The sequence below is a fragment of the Carcharhinus amblyrhynchos genome, chromosome 5 (genome assembly GCF_965287045.1).
Source record: "Carcharhinus amblyrhynchos chromosome 5, sCarAmb.v2.hapA, whole genome shotgun sequence".
Classification (NCBI taxonomy): Eukaryota; Metazoa; Chordata; class Chondrichthyes; order Carcharhiniformes; family Carcharhinidae; genus Carcharhinus; species Carcharhinus amblyrhynchos.
This window is the reverse complement of record NC_137328.1, coordinates 64,490,736-64,516,232: the sequence shown is the minus strand read 5'-3', so window position 1 is coordinate 64,516,232 and position 25,497 is coordinate 64,490,736. Positions and strand designations below refer to the sequence as shown.

Sequence of the window (25,497 nt, the reverse complement as noted above, 5' to 3'; positions counted from 1 at the left end):
AACCTGAAAATCAATACTTTAGATTTCTACATTATGCTTTTCTACTCCCTCTCCAGAATTTGTTAGTTCATGGTGGGGTAGATCAGCTGACCACTGTATCCATGGTCTTCATTTGCAAGACTAGATACTGATTGCTGCAAGCTATTGACTCAGGCAAAGATCAAAGTTGAGCCTGTTTCTATCCCAATCCATTATAAGCTTTCTATCAGAAGTCACCTGTTGGATATCGGGAGAATCTTAGCCGACTGCCCCATTTTCAATATCAGTACAGAACAGGGGTCGAACAAAGGATCAGTCTCAGTCTCACACCAGAAACTGCATGCATAAACTAAGTCAGCCTGCATTATAAAACGTGGGACATAATACTGTGCCAAACCTGATTTGGATTTTTAATAATGATATGATAACATTAATGAAAATGACAGTCATTTTTTGATGAGTCAAATTTAGGGCCCAGATTTTCACTTTTGAGTTGTGTGCTCAGAATTGGGAGAATTCCCAGATCCAGAAATCTGACCTTTAAGAGCAGTTTCCCAAATGTCGGATTTTTCGTCCATGGGAGGAGGCTAGAATAGGAATCCGGCAGACAACCCTAGAAGAAATGAGGAAGTTGTTGAATGCGGAGGCAGGTGGGGCAGAAGGCCTGCCTTGGGGTTTCAACACTGTGGTTAAAAATAAAAAGTAAAGATTACACATAAAACATCACTCCAACCTAACACCGCTCACTCTCAACATCTTCCTAAGCCTCACCATGCCAATCCATGCCACCTCAAACTCACCTAGTATCCACCATGGGCAGACCTCAACATCCATGCAGAAATTAGCTGGAGTTCTATGAACAAAAATAATCAGCATCTATTGCAGACTTTACGAAATTTAAATAAACCTGAATTCTTATTTTTTTTACTATATTTCCATTCATTCAGCTAAATTACATCTTAAAATAGCAACCCTGTCATTCAAGTGGCCCCTGTCATTTGGGGCCACTGCTGTTTGTCATTTTTATAAATGACCTAGATGAGGGTGTAGAAGGATGGATTAATAAATTTGCTGACAACACCAAAGTTGGAGGAGTTGTAGACAGTGAGGATGGATGTTACAGTTTGCAGAGGGACATAGATAAGCTGTAGAGCTGGGCCGAGAGGTGGCAGATGGAGTTTAATATGGAAAAGTGTGAGGTGATTCACTTTGGTAAGAATAACAGGAGTACAGAATGTAGGGCTAACGGAAGGACTCTTAGTAGTGTTGACGAGCAGAGAGATCTCGGGGTACATGTGCATAGCTCCCTGAAAGTTGGCACTCAGGTTGATAAGGTTGTTAAGAAGGCGTACGGTGTGTTAGCTTTTATTGGTAGAGGGATTGAATTTCGGAGCCGTGAGGTCATGTTACAATTGTACAAAACTCTGGTGCGGCCGCACTTGGAGTATTGTGTACAGTTCTGGTCGCTGCATTATAAGAAAGATGTGGAGGCATTGGAAAGGGTGCAGAGGAGGTTTACCAGGATGTTGCCTGGTATGGTGGGAAGGTCTTATGAGGAAAGGCTGAGGGACTTGAGGTTATTTTCATTGGAGAGAAGAAGGTTACGAGGTGACCTGATTAAGGCATACAAGATGATCAAAGGATTGGATAGGGTGGACAGTGAGAGCCTTTTACCTCGGATGGTGATGGCTAACACAAGGGGACATAGCTTTAAATTAAGGGGTGGTAATTATAGGACGGATGTCAGAGGTAGGTTCTTTACTCAGAGGGTAGTAAGGTTGTGGACTCGTCAACTTTAAGGGCGTTCAAATGATCTGTGGATAGGCATATGGATAACTTTGGAATAGTTTGGGTTAGAGGGTCATTAGATTGGTTCCACTGGTCAGCGCAACATCGAGGGCCGAAGGGCCTGTACTGCGCTGTAATGTTCTATGTTCTAAGTGCACAATCCCTATTAAAAACAAGGATTGGAATTCATAGTCCCACATCAAATAATCTATAAACATTTGTAGCTGCCCCTTAAACAGTGACATGGAATGCACTCTGCTGTGATAAAGGAGGTTGTGAAATCAGTAATACAGCAATAATCCAATAACCCCTAGCATTACGTGAACAGACAGGGTCAAATAGGAAGGAATAATTTTTAACCTTTCAGGCATTTTTCAGGGAAGTAAATGGGCAAACTTTTAAATAGCTTCACTGCTTGGCAATGTTCTCTGTCACATTCTTCTGAGAGTTTTAACAGGTAACTTTAACTTGTCTTTCAACTGTTCTAATGGGCTTGACAGTATTGAGTTTATACACCTCATATGCACATTAATGCTTCCTTTTAACAATTCCCAAGGCAGCACATTATCCCAAAAGGCACCTGACCATACCCAAAGACGTCCTAGAGCTAATTCTAAAGGGATACCCTATCTTTCCAAAGAGTTATCTTGCCAACCAAATGAATCTACAAACTTCAGACCTGCTCTTACCTTATTTAATCCACACATTAGGTATTTCACACTCCTGGCCTACCAAAGGCCTATTTCAGTGGAAAGAGCTAATGACTTCAATGATGAAATGCTGTGTTCATATGTGGGACTTCTATTTTTTGAGCATGTCATTACTTTCATCATGACAGAAAACCTCTCTGGTCGTGAAAATCTGGGCCTCAGTATCATGGAAACAAATATGTCAAGGTGGCAAAATGCCCTCAGCTGCAAAAAATGGAAGTGTGGATATTGGGTGAGAATCTATAGGAAAAAGTAACTGACAACACTCAACACTGAATTCTCCTCTTTGTGAATACTGTGATAAGATAGCTCTTTTGTTCTCCATCCTTTTCTTGAGTTGAGGTTATTTATTTATGCCAAACAAGCACCCAGTAAAATTCCAATCACAAAGAGGATGGCCACCCAATGCAGAATCTTAATGGTGTTCCAGTGGGAATGTTGTGCAGCGCCAGATATACTGAGTGGCTATTCAGGGGAACAGAGAGGCCCTGAAGTAAACTGAACCATTATTGTTTCAGCCAAGACATGTTTTCAAAAGATAAGGCTTAAGGCTGAAACAGAGGAATAGGAATCTCCTATACTGTGAATAGCGCAAGAAGAGATTTTCCAGCAGGTGTGTGTGTTGCCTTACTTTGTTCACTTTGTAATGAAACTGAAATTGTCAATTGCTAATAGCTTGCTAAGGCCGTCACATTCAATATGGATGGGGTGAACATTTAGGATTAGCTTATATTTATCTTTATGCCCTATATTAGGTAGAATGTGACACAATACTTTGTTTGGTCTGAACTAAACTTTGACAGTGATATTGTTGCTGATCATGGACAAGGAAGACATGTTGATTTTGATATAATTAGTTGCTACATCTTTAATGTGGTGTAGCTTTTATTTCATCAAGTCATTTCTGCCCAATTTTCAGGGAAGCACAGGAATTTGTGGAGAAATTTGAAGGTGCGCTTGGGAAAGGAAAAGGCAAAAAGTTTTATGCCTATAAAGTAATGATGACAAAAGTAAGTGACTGAACACTGGGGTAGGATTACATTTGTGTCTTTTGATTGATTAATGTCTTGTCTTGCTGTTAGTTTTTATTGAAAGCTTTCTTGCAATATTTCTACCTGAAGTCATTGTATTTTTGCTGACCGTTGTTAGTTGTGTTTTCTTATCCTAATGAGTCTATGTAGTACATCTTTGTATATCTTTGATTTGAGGTTGTGCATAATCCACCTGGTTCTATATGCACTGATGCCCACTCATCCACTCCATACCCTCCACTTCACCCTTAAGCAAATGTAATTTTTAAAAATCGCAGGTTAATATGTGTCATTGGTGAGATCAGCATTTATTGGCCATCCCTAGTTGCTCTTGAGGAACCCAGTTTCTTATTGAATAGATTTTAGAAGAGTGTAATCATAAAGTGAATTATTACTATTGTACTTACAACTGACCTTCCTGATATACATTCAAGAGCATGGTTAATTTGATTTGGTGGCATAGAGTTAAAATTGAAAATTCAAGAACTTATATTTAAAGCTTCAGCCTGAATCCAAAATAGGAATTAACTGAAAGTTTGCATCTAACAATGGTGGGTAAATAGATCTTTGTTTTCTCTATGCAATATAACCTTGAGATCAACTGATCTGCTAAAGGAGCACCAAGCCAAGATTTAGTGCTGTTCCCAGGGGGAGAAAGGGAAACTCAAACAAACTTCTATGCTGCCTTTAGCATAGTAAATTATCCCAAGGTGCTTCATAGGAGCCTTCTCAAACTCAAGTTGTTCATCACCATACAGGATAAATCATCCATTCACCACTTTAAACATTTACTCCTTCCGCCACCATGTACAGTGGCCAGTGTGAACCAACTACAAGATGCGCTGCAGCAACTCGCTAAGACTCCATTGGCAGCACCTTCCAAATCCCACCCTCGATCTCCTAGATCTCTTAGATGCAAAGTCAGCATCTAAGTTTTCCTCCAAGTCTCCCACCATCCTGAATTGGAAATACATAGAAATTCCTTCATCATTGCTGGATCAAAATTCTGAAGCTCCCTGGCCACAATCTTAACATTTTGCCCAGTTGGCCAATGGGTAGCGCACGCCGGTCAGATCATGAGAGAGCTGAGAAGTTGCAGATACCCGGTGAGATCAACCGAAAAGGGTGCAAGGCTGATTATTATGTTAATGGAATCACCTGGGCTCATTTGCCATTGCGGCCTCACTGGTGAAGATCCTCACCAGCGAGGATCATAAATGGTCCCTATCAACGAGGATCTGTGGGTGATGGCCTCACTGATAGGACTGGAGATTGTTGAAGTCTCCCTGGGAGATTGGGGGCTTAGGGGGAGGTGCCCTTGGGCAGTGATAGCTTGGCACTCCCAGCCTGGCACACTGCAATGCCCACTGGGAACCAGGAACATAGAACATAGAACACTACAGCACTAACAGGCCCTTCGGTCCACAAGTTGTGCTGATCATATCCATACCCACCAGGCCTATCTATAACACTCAATCCCATTAAATCCCATGTACTCATCCAGAAATCTCTTAAAAGACCCCAGCGAGTTCACCTCTACCACCACCGACGGCAGCCCATTCCACTCACTCACCACCCTCTGAGTGAAAAACTTACCCCTGACATCTCCTCTGTACCTGCTCCCCAGCACCTTAAACCTGTGTCCTCTCGTAGTGACCATTTCAGCCCTGGGAAATAGCTTCCGAGAATCCACCCTACCTATTCCTCTCAACATCTTATAAACCTTAAAAGGAAGTGCCAATTGGGCAGGGCAGACCAACAGGGTTCATGCTGAGCTCTCTGCAACAGTGATTTGGGGGGAGTGAAACAGTGATTAGGGGGGAGGCATGCCGCACAGTCTACAACTGGCGATCGTCAGGTCAGGTCTGTGTGTCGGGAAGTGATGGGGGCATCTTGGCTGTGGAGCCCTGCATGCGATGGTGGCATTGGGATGTGCTGGGGGTGGGAGATTGGACAGATGGCCCATGTGTTGGGGGTGAACAGTTTGTTTGTGGGGAGGGTGGTGATTGTCTGCAGAGACCAGCAGTGGCTGGGAGAGGCAGTGAATGATAGATCTCTGTGTTCATGGAACACAGAGATCTGAGCATGTGCAATAGTGCCATTTGTTGCTATCTTCAGCTTTCGACAAGCTTAGGCCCCATCCTCTCCCACTGCTGGCGAAAAATAGATTTGGCTTCATTTTGTTTGACAGAGTGAGGTAAGATTCCATTTTTAACTCACCTCAAAAAAACAGTGAGATTGTTTCCCATTTTCATGCTCGTTTAGCACTTAAAATTGTTTTAGTAAGGTTGAACTGCCTATCTAATAGCAAAGATGGCTCATTACCAGCATCTCAATGACAATTTGGGATGGGAAATAAATACTGGCCTTGTCAGTGATACCTGCATCCTGTAAGTAAATAAACAAAAGGCTTCAGACAGTGGCCAGGGAGAACCAATTATTTTATTGCCAACATCTAATTCAAGAACTGCACTAATACAAAAACAAAATAACTTGGATGCTGGAAATGTGAAATAAAAAGAGAAAATGCAAATTCTGATGAAATGCCTGAAATGCAAATTATCCTTCTCTCTAAAGATGCAACAAGATCCGCTGAATATTTCCAGAATTTTCTGTTTAGATTCAAGAATGGAACTGGTCTGGCTGTCTGTCTGCTGTCATGTTTCTTGAATGGACAATTAAAAGAAGGGTATTTTTTTAAAAGCAAATAAATTGCCAGAAAATTACAACTCTCATTCTTAGTGAGAAAGTGGCTCCATATCTTATGTTTTTTTCTTTCAGAAATGGATGAAATTTCAGCGTGATTTTGAGAACTTCAAAACTGCTTGTATTCCATGGGAATTGAAAATAAAAGAGATTGAAAGTAGGTGGAACTAACAGTGCTATACATTTTGTAAGTCTCTTACAAAATGGTTTTGCTTGGTGCTCAGAGAATGAAGTTAATCTAGCTTGGTAAATAGTATTTATAAAATTGCTGAACATTGTTATGTTAATGATTTTAGCATAAATTTAGATGTACTGCATCTTAATTGTTTTCCTTTCATTTCTTTTTGTTCTTTTTGAAATAGTCATAGAGCAATGTAGTCAGTTATGGCATATAAAGAGGCCATTTGTCCTATTAGGTCCATGCTGGCTCACCAGAGAATAATCCAGTCAGTTTCATTCCCTGGCTTGATCCCCATAGCCCTGGAGGTTTATTTCCTTCCAGTGACCATCCAATGTTCTTTGAAATCATTGAATGTCTCTGCTTCCAGCACCTTCATGGGCAGCAAGTTTCTGGACATTGCCATTCAGAATTATAGAACGGTTACAGCACAAAAGGAGGCTATTCAGTCAATCGTGTCTGTGCTGGCTCACCAAAAGAGCAACTCTTGTGCCCCTCCACCACCTTATCACTAAAACTGTGCACATTTTCCCAATTCAGATAATAACCTAATTCATTATTGAATGCCTTGATTGAACCAGCCTCCACCACATTCTCAGGCAGTGCATTCCAGATCCTAACCATTTACTGCATAAAAAATGTTTCCTCATGTTACCAATTACCTTGAAACCCTCTTGTTCTCAATCCTTTCATCAATGGTAACAATTTCTCCCTGTCTGCTATGTCCAGATTTCCTTTAGTTTTGAATATTTCTATCAAATCTCCTCTCAACATTTTCTTCTCTAAGATGAACTGATCCAACTTCTCCAATATATAACTGTGTTCCTCATGCCTGGAAGCATTCCCATGACCTTTTGCAGCACACTGTAATGCCTTCTATCCTTTCTAAACTGCGGTGCCCAGAACTGGGCACAATATTCTAGTTGAATTCAAATCAGTCTTAAGAACATAAGAACATAAGAAATAGGAGCAGGAGTAGGCCATCTAGCCCTTCGAGCCTGCCCCGCCATTCAATAAGATCATGGCTGATCTGTTGTGGCTCAGTTCCACTTTCCCGCCCTCTCCCCATAACCCTTAATCCCCTCTCTTATCAAGAACCCATCAACCCGCTTCTTAAAAATATTTAGCGAGGCAGCCTCCACCACTTCAACGGGCAGAGAATTCCAGAGATTCACCACCCTTTGAGTGAAGAAGTTCCTCCTCAGCTCCGTTCTAAACCGCCTCCCCTTTATCTTGAGGCTGTGCCCCCTAGTCCTACTGTCTTTTTTGAGCGGGAGGAGTCTCTCCACCTCTATCCTATCCATCCCATTCATCATCTTATACGTCTCAATGAGATCTCCCCTCATTCTTCTAAACTCTAACGAGTACAAGCCTAGTTTATTCAGCCTCTCCTCATAGCTCAATCCCCTCAACTCCGGTATCAGCCTAGTAAACCTCCTCTGCACTCCCTCCAGGGCCAAAATATCCTTGCGCAGGTGCGGCGCCCAAAACTGCACACAGTACTCCAGCTGCGGCCTCACCAATGCCCTATACAGCTGCAGCAAGACCTCCCTACTTTTATATTCAATCCCCCTCGCGATGAAGGCCAGCATCCCATTCGCCTTCCTGACCACCTGCTGCACCTGCAGGCTGGGTTTTTGCGACTCATGCACAAGGACCCCGAGGTCCCTCTGCACCGTCGCCTGCTGCAGTTTTTCGCCACGTAAGTAATAGTCCTTCCTACCATTCTTCCTACCAAAGTGGACCACCTCGCACTTGCCAACATTAAATTCCATTTGCCATTTCCTGGCCCATTCGCCCAGCCTATCTAGATCCTTCTGCAGACTCTCCACACCCTCCGCACAATTTGCCTTTCCCCCAATCTTGGTGTCATCAGCAAATTTCGACACCCTGCACTCGGTTCCCTCCTCCAGATCATCTATATAAATGGTAAATAGCTGAGGCCCCAGCACCGACCCCTGGGGCACCCCACTAGTCACCAACCGCCAATCCGAATAGCACCCATTGACCCCCACTCTCTGCCTCCTATTTGACAACCAATCCTCTATCCACGCTAACACCCTACCCCCAACTCCATGTCCCCTGACCTTCTGCAATAACCTCTTGTGAGGTACCTTGTCAAATGCCTTCTGAAAATCCAGAAAGACCACATCCACCGGCTCACCTCTATCCACTGCCCTAGACACATCCTCATAGAACTCCAGTAAATTTGTCAGACACGACTTCCCTTTAATGAAACCGTGTTGCGTCCGCCCTATCAAGCAATTCCCTTCAAGATGCCTCGCAATTTCCTCCTTAATGACGGATTCTAACATTTTACCTACCACAGACGTTAAACTAACCGGCCTATAATTCCCCGCCTTTTGCCTGGCACCCTTCTTAAACAACAGCGTAACATTAGCCGTTTTCCAATCTTCCGGCACTTCCCCGGAATCCAGCGACGTCTGGAAAATAACCACCAAGGCATCCACTATAACCTCCGCCATTTCTTTCAGAACCCTCGGATGCATTCCATCCGGTCCTGGGGACTTCTATGTAAGTTTAACATAACTTCCTTGCTTTTGTACTCTATGCCCAAATTAATAAAGTCTTGGATAGTAAATGCTTTATTATTGCTCTATCAACCTAGCTTGCAACCTTCATTGATTTATATATATGCTCCTGCATCCTCTTTAGAATTGTTTCCTTTATTTTGCAATGCCTCTCTATGTTCTTCCTAACAAAATTAATCACTGCACACTGCTATGCATTAAATTTCATCTGCCCCTTGTACACCCATTCCACCATTCTAAATGCTTTTAAACAAAGAATAAAATACATTATAGCACAGGAACAGGCTGTTCTGCCCTCCAAGCCTGCACACACCATGTTGCCTATCTGAACTAAAACCCCCTACCCTTCCAGGGACTATATCCCTCTATCCTAATCCTATTCATGTATTTGTCCAGACACCCCTTAAAAGTCACTATCATATCTGCTTCTACTATCTCGCCTAACAGTGAGTTCCAACCTCCCACCACCCCCTGTGTAAAAAAAACTTGCCTTGTACATCTCCTTTAAACCTTGCCCCTTGCAACTTAAATCTATAACTGCTAGTAATTGACTCTTCCACCCTGGCAAGAAGCTTCTGACTATCCACTCTGTCCATGCCCCTCATAATCGTGTAGACTTCTATCAGTCTCCCCTCAACCTCCGTCGTTCCAGTGAGAACAAACCAAGTTTCTCCAGCATCTCCTCATAGCTAATGCCCTCCATGCCAGGCAACATCCTGGTAAATCTTTTCTGAAGTTTGATACTACCTTCCTCACAATGCTTTAAAGTTCCGCATTATTCACAAATTTTGAAATTGTTCCTCACTTCGTAAATGTTCTTTCTCACGTTTCCCCTGCATCTCTTTCCAAAATCTTAAATCTGTGTAACCTAGTTCTTATACCATCAGTAAATGGAAACAAAATGTCCTTATATATCTTATCCGAATCTCTCAATCTTGTGCATCTCTATCAAATCTCCTTGTAACAGTTTGATACAATTGAGTTTTGGGAATGTGATTTGAGCTCGCATTCCCTGGCTTATTATTAATCCAGTTTTTAGGGTTACTAATATAGTAACAGGTGAAATAGCACCTTATCCTAGCACTCCTGGAATTTTAAGGTTGAATCTATCCCAGGCGGATGGGGTGAAAATTTCTTTCCCTTGGGCAAGGCATAAGAGCTCATGAAATAATATCCTATTAATAATCCCATTCCTAACTGGTTCAGGTAAACAGTAAATTTACTGTAGTGGCAGCTTTGCTCACTCAAGTCTCAAGTGTTGTGAAAAATGTGAATACCATTGGAATGAATCCTTTCCTGAAGTCAGGTTAGGGCACAATGTTGTGTTAAATAGGGAGATTGCATATTTAACCTCAACTGGAAATATCTGATGATTAAATACACCATTTCCTACCACTGATATGTCTCATATTTTGATTATTAAAATATTACAATCAATATATGATTCACTTTCAATAGCATTTATTAAATGTTATCTTGACTCTGTATTGCTGGTTATGACTTCAAGTTCTACTTCATGACCTGAGCACATAATAGTGACATTTGGCTTCAGTATAGTGAGGGAATGCTATAATATCAAAAGCACTGGGGGCTGACAGCAACAACATGGATGCTGGTGGAGTTGCAGTAGTGGGAGGACGAATGTTATCATTCAGAGAGAGGATGCCTTGGGTTGTCACCTCAGCAAACCTAATGATCTGTTGGAGGACAGATTATTGGGTTTTTGTAGCATTCTTCACATTGTTGCAAGCTGACCTTGCAAGAAGGCAATCTGAACACCCACTGTAGGGCATGAGACATTGTGTGGCTGCTGCTGGTGCTGCAATGGAAATGGTCAGATTGCCTATTAGACGAATGGCCAGAATTCTCCGGTCTCACATGCTCTGCTACCTCTGCCAGTGGGAATGGAGAATTTGGCACTCATCCAAATCTGTATGTTCGCATGTCTTGCTACCGCTGTGGAGAATTTGGCGCTCAGCCAAATCTCCATTCACAGCAGTGGGATGGATAATGCCAGCCGTGGGCAAGGTTGGAAAATTCAGGCCCATATTATTCCACGCTGGAAAGATTAGTCTCAAACTCTGTGCAAAGCTGTATGCTATTGGTGCTGGATCTCTCTATGCATCCCGGCAGGCTTCCCAAGGCATCAAGCCTTGAGTTGTGCTTACCCATCAGTGTTCCTATGTACATTGTTTCTTTGAAGTCTTCATCTATGTCTTCTCACTGTCTTAGTAGCACTTTATTAGTTTCTCATCTCCACGTACAAGCTCCTCTCTGATCTATTGTTTAAGAAAAGTGCAGTGTTAGCATCTGAGCTTGTGTCTGTGAGAGAAAAATTAAGCGATGGTATATTTTCATCATCACTTTCTTTTTGATTTTCCTTCATTGCCTGGCCAGTTAAATCCCTTGGATGTCTAAGGGAAAAAGGCTTAAGGGTAAAAATGTGATTACGGGAGAGGGGAAAGTTAGAAGTAGATTCTTACACCACCTCCAACATGTAAATCAAGAGAGAGTGGCTGATAAGGGAAAGTGGGATGTGAGATGAAGGATTAATGTAAGAATGCCTTCATTTTCCACAATTTCAGCCCTGCCACTGAACATGGTCTGTGCAATGACCTTTTAAATAATGGCCAGTAATGCTTCTGTAAGAAGTCTCACAACACCAGGTTAAAGTCCAACAGATTTATTTGGTAGTAAATGTCACTAGCTTTTGGGGCTTTTCCCCTTTGTCAGGTGAGTGGGGAGTTCTGATCACAAACAGACCATATAAAGGCACACACTCAGTTTATAGAATACTGATTAAATGCGAGTCTTTACAGCTATTCAAGTCTTAAAGGTGCAGACAATGTGAGTGGAGATAGCATTAAGCATAGGTTAAAGAGATGTGTATTGTCTCCAGACAGGACAGTAAATGAGATGTTGCAAGCCCAGGCAAGTCATGGAGGTTACAAATAGTGTGACATGAACCCAAGATCCTGGTTAAGACCGTCCTCATGTGTGCGGAACTTGGCTATCAGTTTCTGCTCAGCAACTCTGCACTGTTGTATGTCGTGAAAGGTGCCTTGGAGAACGTTTACCCGAAGATCAGAGGCCGAAAGCCTGTGACTGCTGCAGTGTTCGCCAACAGGAAGAGAACAGTCTTGCCTGGTGATTGTTGAGTGGTGTTCATTCATCCCTTGTTGTAGCGTCTGCATGGTCTCCGCAATGTACCATGCCTCGGGACATCCTTTCCTGCAGCGTATCAGTAGATAACATTGGCCGAGTTGCAAGAGTATGTGCCATGTACGTGGTGGATGGTGTTCTCACATGAGATCATGGCATCTGTGTCGATGATCCGTCACATCTTGCAGAAGCTGCTGTGGCAGGGTTTTGTGGTGTCATGGTCACTTTTCCCCTGAAGGCTAGGTAGTTTGCTGCAGACAATGGTCTGTTTGAGGTTGTGCGGTTGTTTGAAGTCAAGAAGTGGGGGTGTGGCGATGGCCTTGGTGAGATGTTCGTCTTCAACAATGACATGTTGCAGATTCCGGAGAAAATGTCGTAGCTTCTCTGCTCCGGGGAAGTAGTGGATGACAAAGGGTACTCTGTCCACTGTGTCCCGTGTTTGTCTTCTGAGGAGGTTGGAGCGGTTTTTCACTGTGGCGCGTCAGAACTATCGATTGATGAGTCAAGCGCCATATCCTGTTCTTATGAGGGCATCTTTCAGCGTCTGGTGGTGTCTGTTGTGATCCACATATCCTGTGTATAGGGAGGGCTTGTCTGTAGGGGATGGCTTCTTTAACGTGTTTAGATTTAACAGATTTAGACCTTTCTCTCCAATTTATGTAAAATTCATGTTTTGGAAATCCCAGAAATAAAGATTGTTTCTGAGTGCAGTCAGTTTCAGTTTTGAACGTGGCACTACCTTTGTGAACTGCAGATGTGTGAAATATATCCTGCCCCAGTTCCCCCTCCCCTCCCTGGCAATCATGGGGGACGTGGGGTTTGGGGGGAAGGTCTCCTGGATTCAAGGCTCCAGCACAATTTTGTTTAAGTCATGAAAACCTTCTGTTTTTGTGAAAACTGTACTAGTCAGTTCCAGATCAGGACAAAAATTGTGAAGAGGTTTTAGTATGCCTTGGGCAAAGGGCAAAAGAAAAAATCAGAAGGGAGAGTCATACTTCATGCATGCTGTTTAGAAAATGTTGAGTAGAAGATTGGGAAATACTCCTGATGTTTTTCTTCAACAAGGCCATGAATCAGCCTTCTGCTCAGTGCCTGTCCATAATAATGCTGCTGGAATCAGCAAACATGAAACATCTGCCTTATGCTGCCATCTCTTTTCAGCTTCCATGGTATTGTGATGTTGCCAAGTTGATGTGTTATCGTTTTCATGTTTTCTTTAACTCCTAGAATAATTCACTACTCATAGGCAGCATGGTGGTTAGCACTGCTGCCTCCCAGCACCAGGGACCAGGGCTCAATTCTGACCATAGTGTCTGCATGGGGTTCCTCTGAATGCTCTGGTTTCCTCCCACAGTCCAGAGATGTGTAGGATAGGTTGATTGGCTATGGTAAATGCTCCTTGATCTCAGGGGATTAGCAGGGTAAATATGTGGGGTTACCAGGTTACAGCCTGGGTGGGATTGTTATTGGTGCAGGTTTTATGGTCAGAATAGCCTCCTTCTGCACAGTCGGGATTCTATGATCCATGATATATAGTTTGCAATAACACTTTTGTTTTGTTTTACCAGGTCACTTTGGTTCATCAGTTGCATCATATTTCATATTCTTGAGATGGATGTATGGGATTAATATGGTTCTGTTTGGATTAACCTTTGGTTTGGTCATGATCCCTGAGGTAAACTATATAAAAAAAATACAAATTGTTATTTCATCATTAAAATGTTTTCAATTAAAACTGACATTCATCAGTAAACTAATTGGGTTTTCACAATGACAAATGGCCTTTGAAAGCTAGATATTTCAATCTGATTGGCTGGCAGCTCTCCTGTCCCTGCAGCAACAGTACTGCAGTAACTGGACAAAGAACGACAACAGGACACCTCTGACTGAATCCATTGTCAAGGGGTCCATCAGGGTGGGGAGGGTAGGGAAGACTGAGTATCATGAGAGGGAATGGAGTGAAGGCAGGAGGTTTTGAGGTCCACCAGGCCTTCAGGGCGTTCCCCAGTCAAATAGGGTCTTCTGATGGAGGTGCACCCTTTCCCCTTCCAGCTCCAGACCTAACGGATTATTTCTCACCTTCTGCCATGAAACTTCAAGCCATCCACCAACCAATTAATGCTGAGACAGGAGGGGTGGGGAGCAGAATGGGTCTGAAGAATAGTCCTTAATGGTCATTAATTGGCTACATTAATGGCCTCAATTGGGGAAAGAGCGGGTTTTCAATCTGCAGCCTTGCCTGCCCCAGCTTTAAATTGTTGCAAGATAGGGTGAGCAGGAAGGTAGAAAGAATCCCTCCCTGCAATTTCACACTCCCACCACACCTAAAACTGCCAGAGTGGGGGTGGTAAAATACTGGCCTATGCTTCATGAATATAAGAACAGTTGTAAACCATTTTACTCTTTAAGTTTGAGCTCATGGCTGATCCACAACCTAACTCCATATGCCCATCATTACCTATATCACTTATTACCTTTGGTTAACAAAAATCTATCAGTCTCAGCTTAAAATTAGCTTTGATCTTGCATGAGTTGCCCTATATGGAAGTTCCAAACATTGTCCACCCTTTGCATGTGTATATTTCTGAGTTTCACTGTCCCTCAACGTCAACAAAATGAGAGCAATTGTCAACGACTTCAGGAAACGTGAAGGAGAACATGCCCCTGCCTACATCAATGCGGATGAAGTAGTAAAGGTCGAGAGCTTTATGTTTTTATGTGTCCAGATCAAGAACAACATGTCCTGGTCTCCTCATGCTGACAGAAAGCACACCAAAACCTCTAGAATCATAGAACCCTACAGTGCAAAAAGAGGCCGTTCGGCCCATCGATTCTGCACCGAACACAATCCCACCCAGGCCCTACCCCCATATCCCTACATATTTTACCCACTAATCCCTGTAACCTAAGCATCTCAGGACACTAAGGGGTAATTTTTGCATGGCCAATCAACCTAACCCACACATCTTTGCACTGTGGGAGGAAACCGGAGCACCCGGAGGAAACCCACGTAGACACGAGGAGAATGTGCAAACTCCACACAGACAGTGACCCAAGCTGAGAATCAAACCCAGGTCCCTGGAGCTGTGCTAACCACTGTGCTACTGTGCCGCCCTCTACTTTCTTAGAAGACTAAGGAAATTTGGCGTGTCAGCTACAACTCTCACCAACTTTTACAGATGCACCATAGAAAGCTTCGTATGGCTTCGGCTCTGCCCAAAACTGCAAGGAACTACAAAATGTCGTGAAAGTAGCCAATCCATCGCGCAAACCAGCCTCCTATCCATTGACAAAGTGTCATCTGGACTCGAAACGCCAGCTCCTTTCTCTCCTTACAGATGCTGCCAGACCTGCTGAGATTTTCCAGCATTTTCCTTTTTGGTTCCCATCCATAGACTGACTAGACTTCCCACTGCCTCAGCCAGCATAATTAAGGACCCCCCGCACCCCGGACATTCTCTCTTCCACCTTCTTCCCTCGGGGAAAAAAAATAAAAGTCAGAGGTCACATACCAGCCGACTCAAGAAAGCTTCTTCCCTGCTGCTGTCAGACTTTTAAATGGAGCTACCACACATTAAGTTGACCTTTCTCCACACCCTAGCTATGACTGTAACACTACATTCAGCACTCTCTAGTTTCCCTCTCTATGAACAGGATGTTTTGTCTATATTGGGCACAAGAAACAATACTTCTTATTATATGCTAATACACGTGACAATAATAAATCAAATCAAATCAAATCACTCTTGAAAGATCTGGGCCTGAATTATAATGGAAATAGTTTTCCTCAATATATGCTTTCTTTAGTATCTTGAAAACTTGAAAACTAGTATCTCCCTTTAGTATCTTGGAAACTTTTATCAAACCGCCCCTTAACCTTTTACATTATAGGTTAACTTTAGTTTGTGTAATCACTCTTCTGGCTTAACCCTTGGAGTCCAGGCATCATTCTAGCAAATCTTAGCTGCATTCCCTCCAAGGCCAATATATCTTTCCTAAGTGTCCAGACTTCTCACAATATTCCAGATGTGGTCTAACCGGGGCTTTGAATATCTGAAGCATGAATAAAACTTCCCCAAGCTCCCATCCCCCCCTTGTCTTCCAGTCCTCCAGGTTACCCTGTTTAATTATTTTCTGCAGCCGTTCATATGATTTTAATGCAATATTTATTATGTAGCAGCTAAAAGGGCCAGGCAGTGTCACCAGAGATCATATTCTTTCTTTCACAGTTGAACAAAAATTTAAGAAATAAATCTCTGCTGATCAATCATTCTTCATTCCATTGAAGTACTCATTATAGTTGTTTAAACTTTGTTTCACATTTCCTCATGCCTCTCAATCCTCATATCAATAGAATAAGTCATCTCCCGCATCACTAAGACATGATAGCAATGTGGACATTTAACATTGCATGGTTATTGCTCCCCCATTTAACTGCATGCATCTATATTTGGGCAGATTCTTCTGGTATCTGGCAGGTGTACTGCCAGGAAATACAATGGCTGTGAAAATAGTAGAAACCTATAATGACTGCTGAAATAACTCTTCAGAACCCCTTCATCAAACTTAGATTTATTTACAATGTTTTTTATTGTGTTTTTCCAAAAGTAGGATTATGCTGGCACGTTCACATTCATTTCCCATTCCTAGTTCTTTTAAAAGTATGATGTTTTCTGTCTATTTCTCTGCAGCCACTGTGGTGATAACGCTCCTTCAATAATGTTAATTGCTGTATAGTTAGCTAACAAACATTGTGCCAGGAGCCCCACTGATCTATATATCTGACAGTCACATAACATTCCCACTAATGTTCAATGCCATGTTTGCCCATTTTCTCCAGCTAACTTCCTGTCTTTGTCATTGAGTTCAGCTGGGAGTGGAGTGTGAAGGTAAAATGGTTTGGGCTACTTACTGGCAAGTTGAGGTGAGACCCTGGCAGCTCTTCACTGAACCCATGTTTGCCTTTTGACTGAGATTAAAATCCGGGCTGATGTGCTTGATTTTTACTGCTTTTATATTCAGGGGCATTAATAGTGGCTAAATGGGATAATAACTGAAGAAATTGCAGACACTACTTGTGGAAGGATCAAATCCAAAACTAGAACTTGAACAGTATACCTATATTCCATGGCCCTTTGCATTTACTAATGTCATCTTGTGTTGTTTCCATTATTGATTATAAAGAAGTTTTTTTTTAATCTTTAAAAGACAGACATTCCCATGATAATGTCAATTGCCACTTGTTAAGGTTAAAAATAATTCTCTAAAGAATAGTTTCAATATTTGAGTTTTATTGACTTTAGGCGCTGATGGGAAAACCGTATGGTAGCATGCCGCGAAAAACTGTTCCAAAGGGTGAATATGACTCAGCCATGAACTTTGCCACATTGTGGGATTTTGGGGTAAGTTTAATTTTTGGTTGAAAAATCTTTGCTAAGTAAACATATGTACCTATTTGTGCTGGAAAAGAAGATCATTACATTTGGAAATTTTAATTTGGAGCAAGATGAATACAGATTTGAGAGCAGCTTATTTGTTGACAATTTTTGTGAAGAATAACTCTTAAAAAAATCTTTGTAACTTTGCCAGGGATATGCACAATATTCTGTCCTTTTCTATGGCTACTATAATAACCAGAGGACAATTGGATGGCTGAAGTTCAGGCTACCGTTGGGCTACTTCCTGGTGGGAATTGGTACAATTGGATACAGCTTCATGGTGGTGATTAGAACGTAAGTTACGTCTTCCCGGTAGACATTATTCTTTCCTTGTCGTAAGGACCCAAACTAATCAGTTCAATATTCTGCACAGATAATCAAAACTTTTATCCCTCAATTTTTTTGTAATAATTTTATTGCTTATCTTCAGTACAATCATTCCCACTCCCTCAACCGGCATTCAATTCCACCTTATGCGTGAGCAATATAATTGGTATATTGAGATAAGTATAGTATCATCTGTGTATAAGGACTGAACAATGCAGTATATAACTATTTTGGACAGCAGCAGATGCACAGGGGTCAATCGTGTTGTATAGATTCTCACCAGTGCGGCTCGTAGCGTCATATTGGAGCAGAAACTCAAACCAATCCGAGCCAGACTGATTTAATGAAATAACATTTTATGAGAAATGAAATCATAGAAATCTATGTTCTATGTTTCATATAAAATTGGAAGAAACAAACTGAAAAAAAAAATGAATTGAGCTTTGTTTTTTTACTACCTGCTCCAAATATGATAAATAGTTTTAGTTTGGAATTGATATTTAATCGATGGAGGTGAGATCAGGTCAAACCAAGCTGACAGTTGAAATCAAGGCTGGTTCCATCATGCCTATTATTTTCCGAGAGTTGGGAAAATTATTTTTGGTGAACAGTAATAGAGCTAAATCCAGTAGCAAAAATTCTTTTCAGGATTATGGTGAAGCAAAAGGATCAGATTGACTCAAAACACAGAAACAATTCAATATGCAGTACAATGCAATTGAATCACCTGTACCAGACAGGTCACTTTACATGATGTCCCCTTAGCGTTAGCTTCACATTGCCTCTAATTCGGCAACACTCTAGCACAACTTGACAAAGCATCTTTAGTCTGTTACATCTATATTAATGCCAATTTCATATATTGCAACTAGTGCATTCCAGTCAATCTCAGGAGCCAGTCTTTTCTCATTCTCTAATTACCTGGGAAAAACACAAATGCATAAGAAAAGATCAGTATGGAGCTACACTGGTGAGAATCAAATCGTGATGTGGGTATGCCGGCGTTGGACTGGCGTAAACACAGTAAAAAGTCTGACAACACCAGGTTTTAGTCCAACCTATTTATTTGATAATATACTCACTAGCTTTCGGGGTTACCCCCTTCGTCAGGTGAATGGAGAGTTCTGGCCTCAGACAGAGCATATAAAGCACAGACAGTTTAGAGATTACTGATTAAAATGCGAATCCTTACACCTAACCTGCTGTTCAAGACCTGAAGTGGCTGATAATGTGAGTGGAAGGAGCACTGATCACAGTTTAAAGAGATGTGTATTGTCTCCAGACAGTACAGTAAGTGAGGTTTTGCAAACCCAGGCAAGTCATGGGGGTTACAGATAGTGCGACGGTCTCAACAGGGATCTTGGGTTCATGTCGCACTATCTGTAACCCCCATGACTTGCCTGGGTTTGCAAAACCTCACTTACTGTACTGTCTGGAGACAATACACATCTCTTTAAACTGTGATCAGTGCTCCTTCCACTCACATTATCAGCCACTTCAGGTCTTGAACAGCAGGTTAGGTGTAAGGATTCGCATTTTAATCAGTAATCTTTAAACTGTCTGTGCTTTATATGCTCTGTCTGAGGCCAGAACTCTCCATTCACCTGACGAAGGGGGTAACCCCGAAAGCTAGTGAGTATATTATCAAATAAATAGGTTGGACTAAAACCTGGTGTTGTCAGACTTTTTACTGAGAATCAAATCAACATGATTTACCCCTGTGCATTTGCTGCTGGTCAGCTTCAGAGCAGCCTTTCTTTGGGAGTGGATTGATTGATCTAGCTTGATGTTAGATGTACAGCAAGAGGAGACATGACTCCAGGAAGACTGAGCAGAATGCAACTCTTTTCTCTAGAAAAGACAAGGCTGAGAGACAACCTGATCATAGAAATTATAGAAACCCTACAGTACAGGAACAGGCCATTTAGCCCATTGAGTCCGTACCAACCACAATCCTACCCAGGCCCGAACCCCTTATTCCTATATATTTTACCCATTCATCCCTCTAACCTACACATCTCAGGACACTAAGGGGCAATTTTAGCATGACCATTCAACCTAACCCGCACATCTTTGGACTGTGGGAGGAAACTGGAGCACCTGGAGGAAACCCACGCAGACACAAGGAGAATGTGCAAACTCCACACAGACAGTGACCCAAGCCAGAAATCGAACTCAGGTCCCTGGAGCTGTGAAGCAGCAGTACTAACCATTGTGCTACCGTGCCACCCCTGATAGTGGTCTTTAAATTTCTGACAGAATTTGATAGGATAGATGTAGAGTGGGAAATATTACCAGGCACTTGGAGGTGGGTTTTGAGTTGGGGGAAGCAAGCAAAATCAGAGGAAAATATCTTTTGCCAGTTCACTGACATGTTCCACCCATTTTTTTGATTTTGCCAGAAGCAGCTTCTGTGTAGTGACAGCTGGGTTGGCAAGCCAATAAAATTGGTTAAATGAGCAATTAGCAACAAGTTTCCTGGGGAGGTGGCTATCCAGGGGGAGGTCAGTGTGGCATAAAAAGAAGATATAATCTGCTGAACACTGGTGCAAGTTTTAAGTCTGAGGCCATGGGTATGCAGAGACTGCCTTTGTAATAGCAAGTCCTGGAGACTACTCTCACAGTAAGAAGTCTCACAACACTAGGTTAGAGTCCAACCGGTTTATTTGATAGTAATCTCACAAGCTTTTGGAAACGGTATTCCTTTGTCAGGTGTGTGGAAGGTTCACTACTCTCACTGACAGTGCTGGGTTTACAGATATTAGTTCCATCAGCATTTTCTCACATCCATTTCCCTTTGCCCTATGTTGGAGCTTTTGCCTGAGTAGCTCACTGACACTCCAGTTCATGTGAAGGCTGCTGGCATGCTGAGTGACCCTCCCTCCTCCAAACCCTCCTGCCATCACTAATTGCATGGTGAACCCAAAGATGGCATGCTAATTGTTCATCAGTAGATATATTGCTCTGGCAGCCTGGTTAAATGGTCCCAACTACCAAAGTATTCTATATCTTATAAACCCAGCCTGACCTTTCCATATGTGAGTCAATCCAAAACTAGGAGCCACCAGTTCAAGACAATTATTGAGATATCCAATAAAGAATTCAGAAGACATTTCTTTATTCAAGAGAGTGGAATAAATAGCAACAACATTGCAAGGCCAGCAAAATTTTTCTCTGCGGTAATGCACATTGAAACAATGACCAGAATATAAGCAGTAGCCTGAAATTGTAAAGTAGCAACTGAACTGCAAATATACACCACCCTTTTAAATGGCATTAGTGTAGGGGCTTTCCTGCCAGCTAGCACCATTTTGTGCTGTGTGAGTCAAGCCCTATATTTGAAAATCTAGATCTGGTTCTGCAAGAAGTGCGGGACTTTAATTTAAATAACTTGTTTTTGATGTTCAATGTTGCCTATGTGTGCCCCATCCTGCAACATCCATTCCCAAAATGACGATGGCAGATTCTGGCTAGAAATGGACAAACCACTTTGGGGGCTTAATAAGCCAATTAGTATCCAAAAATGGATGCTGCATTTCTGAACTTCTAGGCTGCTTTTTTTTGGATTCACTAAAGTTTAGGGTGACCCTAGAGCCACTGACAATGTTGTCCATACCTGGTAAGATGCTCGGGCTGTGGCTTGATCAGGTGACATAGCTTGGCAACTATCTCCATAATGAAGTGATTCTTTCATGGAATATTTGACATTTTGTAATTCACTCCATGTTTATTCTGAGGAGAATTTCTTATCTCTGTGTGTTTGTCTATTCTCCTTCTGTGTGGCACATCAGAAATTCAATGTACTGAAGTTAATGGAGGCAGGGTGGTCCTTTTACTTTCATCCTGTGCTTTGAAATGAATTCTAAGAGTTCATAGTGATTTGACAGCATTTCATCACCTAATCTATATTTCTTTGTTTCTTTGAGCATAGTGAATAACTAACCACAATATGTATTAAAGTAAAGCTATAATGTTTCCATCTACTCTTCAGAATGGCAAGCAATGCGAATGAGGAAGGCGGTGGAGATGACACAAATTTTAACTTTAGTTGGAAGATGTTTACAAGCTGGGACTATTTGATTGGCAATGCAGAAACAGCAGACAATAAGTTTGCTTCCATCACTACCAGTTTTAAGGTACTGCATTACTTTGCAGTTGTCATTTATTGGGCGATGAATATACGTTGAACATCAGCACATTGCTTCAAATTTCTATTTGTTCCTTTTGGTAAACAGATTTTTGTAATGGTCCATGCAATAATCATTAAAGTATGACAATGGTTTAGTACAAACTATTTAATTTGTCTGAATGCCATGTGAGTAGTCCATGAACTGGTTAAGGTGACAACATACATGTGGGGGAAGAAATGTCGATTTGGACTTTTAAGTCCATGTGCTGTGCAGATCATATAATTTGTGCTGCCACAGGTTCTATCCATCCCATTCAATATTGCCTAAAGACTATAACTATCCACAAGAAAACCTCCAAAAAGGTTCTGCAACTCTGTGGAATGGCTTCCTGTTATCAAAAATGATGGGTGAAACATCAGTCATACTTAAACCCTCATTATTTAACTCTAACCAATTTTATTATACCTGTGACTCAGTTATAAACCCAGAACCTATATTTTCATACCTCAACTTGTTTTTAAAAGAAGGAGGCTGGAATTCTCCGAGTCATTACGCTGGCGGGATTCTCCAGTCCTGTGGGCAGCGCACGTCTGCCCTTGGGTATCCCTCTGGCGTACGATGACATCAGTGGGAATTCCCATTGACAGTGTTGGGATCAGAGAATGCTGTTGCTAGTAAATAATGCATCACCTCCCGCTGGCGGTAAACATGCAGCTGGGAGGCTGAAGAATTCAGCCCTATGGCCACAATTCTCCTGAACTGGGACAAACAGTGGGAAACCTGGAGGATTTCCCACTGCCGTTAGCAGCATCTAATAGATGGGATTCTCTCATCAATAGATGCCAAATTATTCATATCAGGCAACCCACCGGCCAGGCCTGCTGTCCCAACACTGGGCTGTCATTTTTAGATGGTGACCCAATTTCTGTGCTTGGAGACAGGCCTCCACACTAACCAGGGGACAACCACTAACACCTCACCAAAAAAGGTCATCCTCCCGCCACCCACAAATAATGGCTAACCTCCCTCCACCAGGCATGAGGGTGTCCTGACCTAGCTCCCCTCTCCCCTCAGGCCCCCCACTCAGCCTCCATGCAGGCCAAGCACCTTGTCAGTGCCGTAACAGTGCACTACCCTCTGACACCCTGGCCTGATGCTTTGGGCCTTGTAGGGACTCGAGGAGGTTGGTTCAGTGGCCATTTGCCTCTCTGTTACTGCAAGGCTGCAGAGGAAGGGTCCCTCAAGGGTTCTGGAGTAGAGTGGGCTCAGGATTGGGGCAAGAGATTAAGGACACTAGCTTGCCTTATGTACTGAGTCATCTTTTGCTAAGATATTGAACTTTTAGAAAATGATGGTAGAATGCCTAGATTGTTTGCATTTTGTCTCACTGTAATGGATCATTAAACCTAAATATGTAACAGAAGTAATATATTCATCTAAGATTCACATGCCATAAGTTGTTGGTCCAGTAGATGGATATTTTACTAGATATTCACAAATTAACTTTAAAAATTAACTTGAACACAGGAATCCATTCTTGAGGAACAAGAGAATCGGAAAGAAGGAAATATTCATTTAACCAGATTCTTACGGGTTCTTGCCAACTTTTTGGTTCTCCTCACTCTGGCTGGAAGTGGCTATCTTATTTTCTTCGTTGTCAGAAGGTCTCAGAAATTCGCACAGGAGGGACTGGAGGACTATGGCTGGTGGGAAAGAAATGAAGTTAGTGCATCGAGTAGTTTACACAACTGTGGGAAAAGGGTGCTATTTGGAATCGGTTACACAAATCTAAATGTACTTTGAAATATACATTTTAATTATTTTAAATAGACTATTTGCCGTTCTGGACTACATTGAAACATTTGATTCGTAAAAACTTAGGTTTGCCCAGTCTATATTAGATGTGTAACACTTATTTTTTAATGCCTGTCACCTGCTTAATATTTTGATTAATATAATAAATACTTATTTTGATAAATTACATATGGCAAAACTAGAAGAATTTCCCCTTGTTTAAATTATAAGGTAAAGGTGGATATTTGTTAACAAATAGAACCATAGAAAACCATAGAAAATTACAGCTCAGAAACAGGTCTTTTGGCCCTTCTTGTCTGTGCCGAACCATTTTTTGCTTAGTCCCACTGACCTGCACTTGGACCATATCCCTCCACACCCCTGTCATCCATGAACCCGTCCAAGTTTTTCTTAAATGTTAGAAGTGAAATATTTTGAAATATTTTATGTTTTTATGTTTACTTAAGTGTTTTGAAATACTTTATTATGAGAGTATTATTAAAAGAAACACTGAATGGGTGTCATAATGCCACAGTGGTTACCATTGCTGCCTCACAGTGCATGGGATATGGGTTCAATTCAGCCTTGGGTGACTGTGTGGAGTTTGCACATTTTCCCTGAGTTTGTGTGTGTTTCCTCTGAGTGCTCCACTTTCCTCATTCCATAGATGTGTGGGTTAGGTGGATTGGCCATGATAAATTGCCCCTTAGTGTCAGGGGGATTAGTAAAGTAAATACATGGGTTACAGGGTGAAGGTCTGGCCGGGATTGTTGTTGGTGCAGGCTCAATGGGCCAAATGGCCGCCTTCTGCACAGTAGGGATTCTATGATTCTATGATTGGAGAAAGCCTTGTGACATGTGTTAATAATTTATTTGGAGGTAGGAAACAGAGAAGAAATTCCAAGTCAGCCATGTGATGGAAAGAAAATCGGAGCCTTTACCATCACTATCCATAGCTCCAAGTTACAACATGCTAGTAAAAATGCATGTTACCGCAGTGATTCAGACTCTTGAATGATCTGTAATATACTACCAATAGAAGACAGAAAGCAGGGATAAAACTTCTCTAATTGGGAAGTGGCAATAGATGGATCTGTACTGGCCCTCAGCTTTTCATTATATTGAACACATAAAGGAATAGATAGTTAAAACACAAAGTAGTCAATCACACTAAATTGAAGCCATAATAAATTGTGTAGATTTGGCTGATGCCATTCTGACCTAAACATATCATTTGCATGATTGCATCTTTGGCTTAGATGGAGATATTGCTCACCTTCCCTCATTTCCTGCGGTGTTTAGGGTAAAACTGACAGTTACAATCTCAAATTCAATTACAATTACAAATTCTGATTCTCTCAGTGAGATCTGCTATCATTTTCCTGACCAAAGCGTTCAAATTTCACCTCAGTCTTTTATGGAGTGAAAAGAGTATACAGAAGTTTGGCAGATGAGATAGATGTGAAGGGAAGAATTGGGTCACATTTTGGATAGCAACCTACAAAGAGAAATAAATAAAATGGGCAATTATAACTGAGAAGACTGAATGAACAGATAGCTGCTGCATTGCTGCATAGAAAACATACATATATAAATAACAGCAAAAAGAATTTTGAAAGTAAGTAGTCTCACAACCCCAGGTTAATTTTAAAAGTATATAAGAAATTTTGGAACAAGATGTGGTGGCACATCAATGTGACAG

General features: G+C 41.8%; 1 protein-coding gene across 1 annotated transcript in view; it reads left to right on the top strand.

Moving 5' to 3' along the window:
• The window catches only part of LOC145343541 (transmembrane channel-like protein 1), a 48,819-nt gene that overhangs the window by 5,519 nt on the left and 17,803 nt on the right, over positions 1-25,497 (top strand). Inside the window, exons 3-9 of the mRNA XM_080189791.1 lie at positions 3,397-3,487; positions 6,290-6,371; positions 13,675-13,781; positions 17,410-17,508; positions 17,696-17,838; positions 21,863-22,007; positions 23,529-23,723. Of these exons, the coding sequence (XP_080045917.1) occupies positions 3,397-3,487; positions 6,290-6,371; positions 13,675-13,781; positions 17,410-17,508; positions 17,696-17,838; positions 21,863-22,007; positions 23,529-23,723 (862 nt within the window). The remainder of the gene's footprint in view (positions 1-3,396; positions 3,488-6,289; positions 6,372-13,674; positions 13,782-17,409; positions 17,509-17,695; positions 17,839-21,862; positions 22,008-23,528; positions 23,724-25,497) is intronic.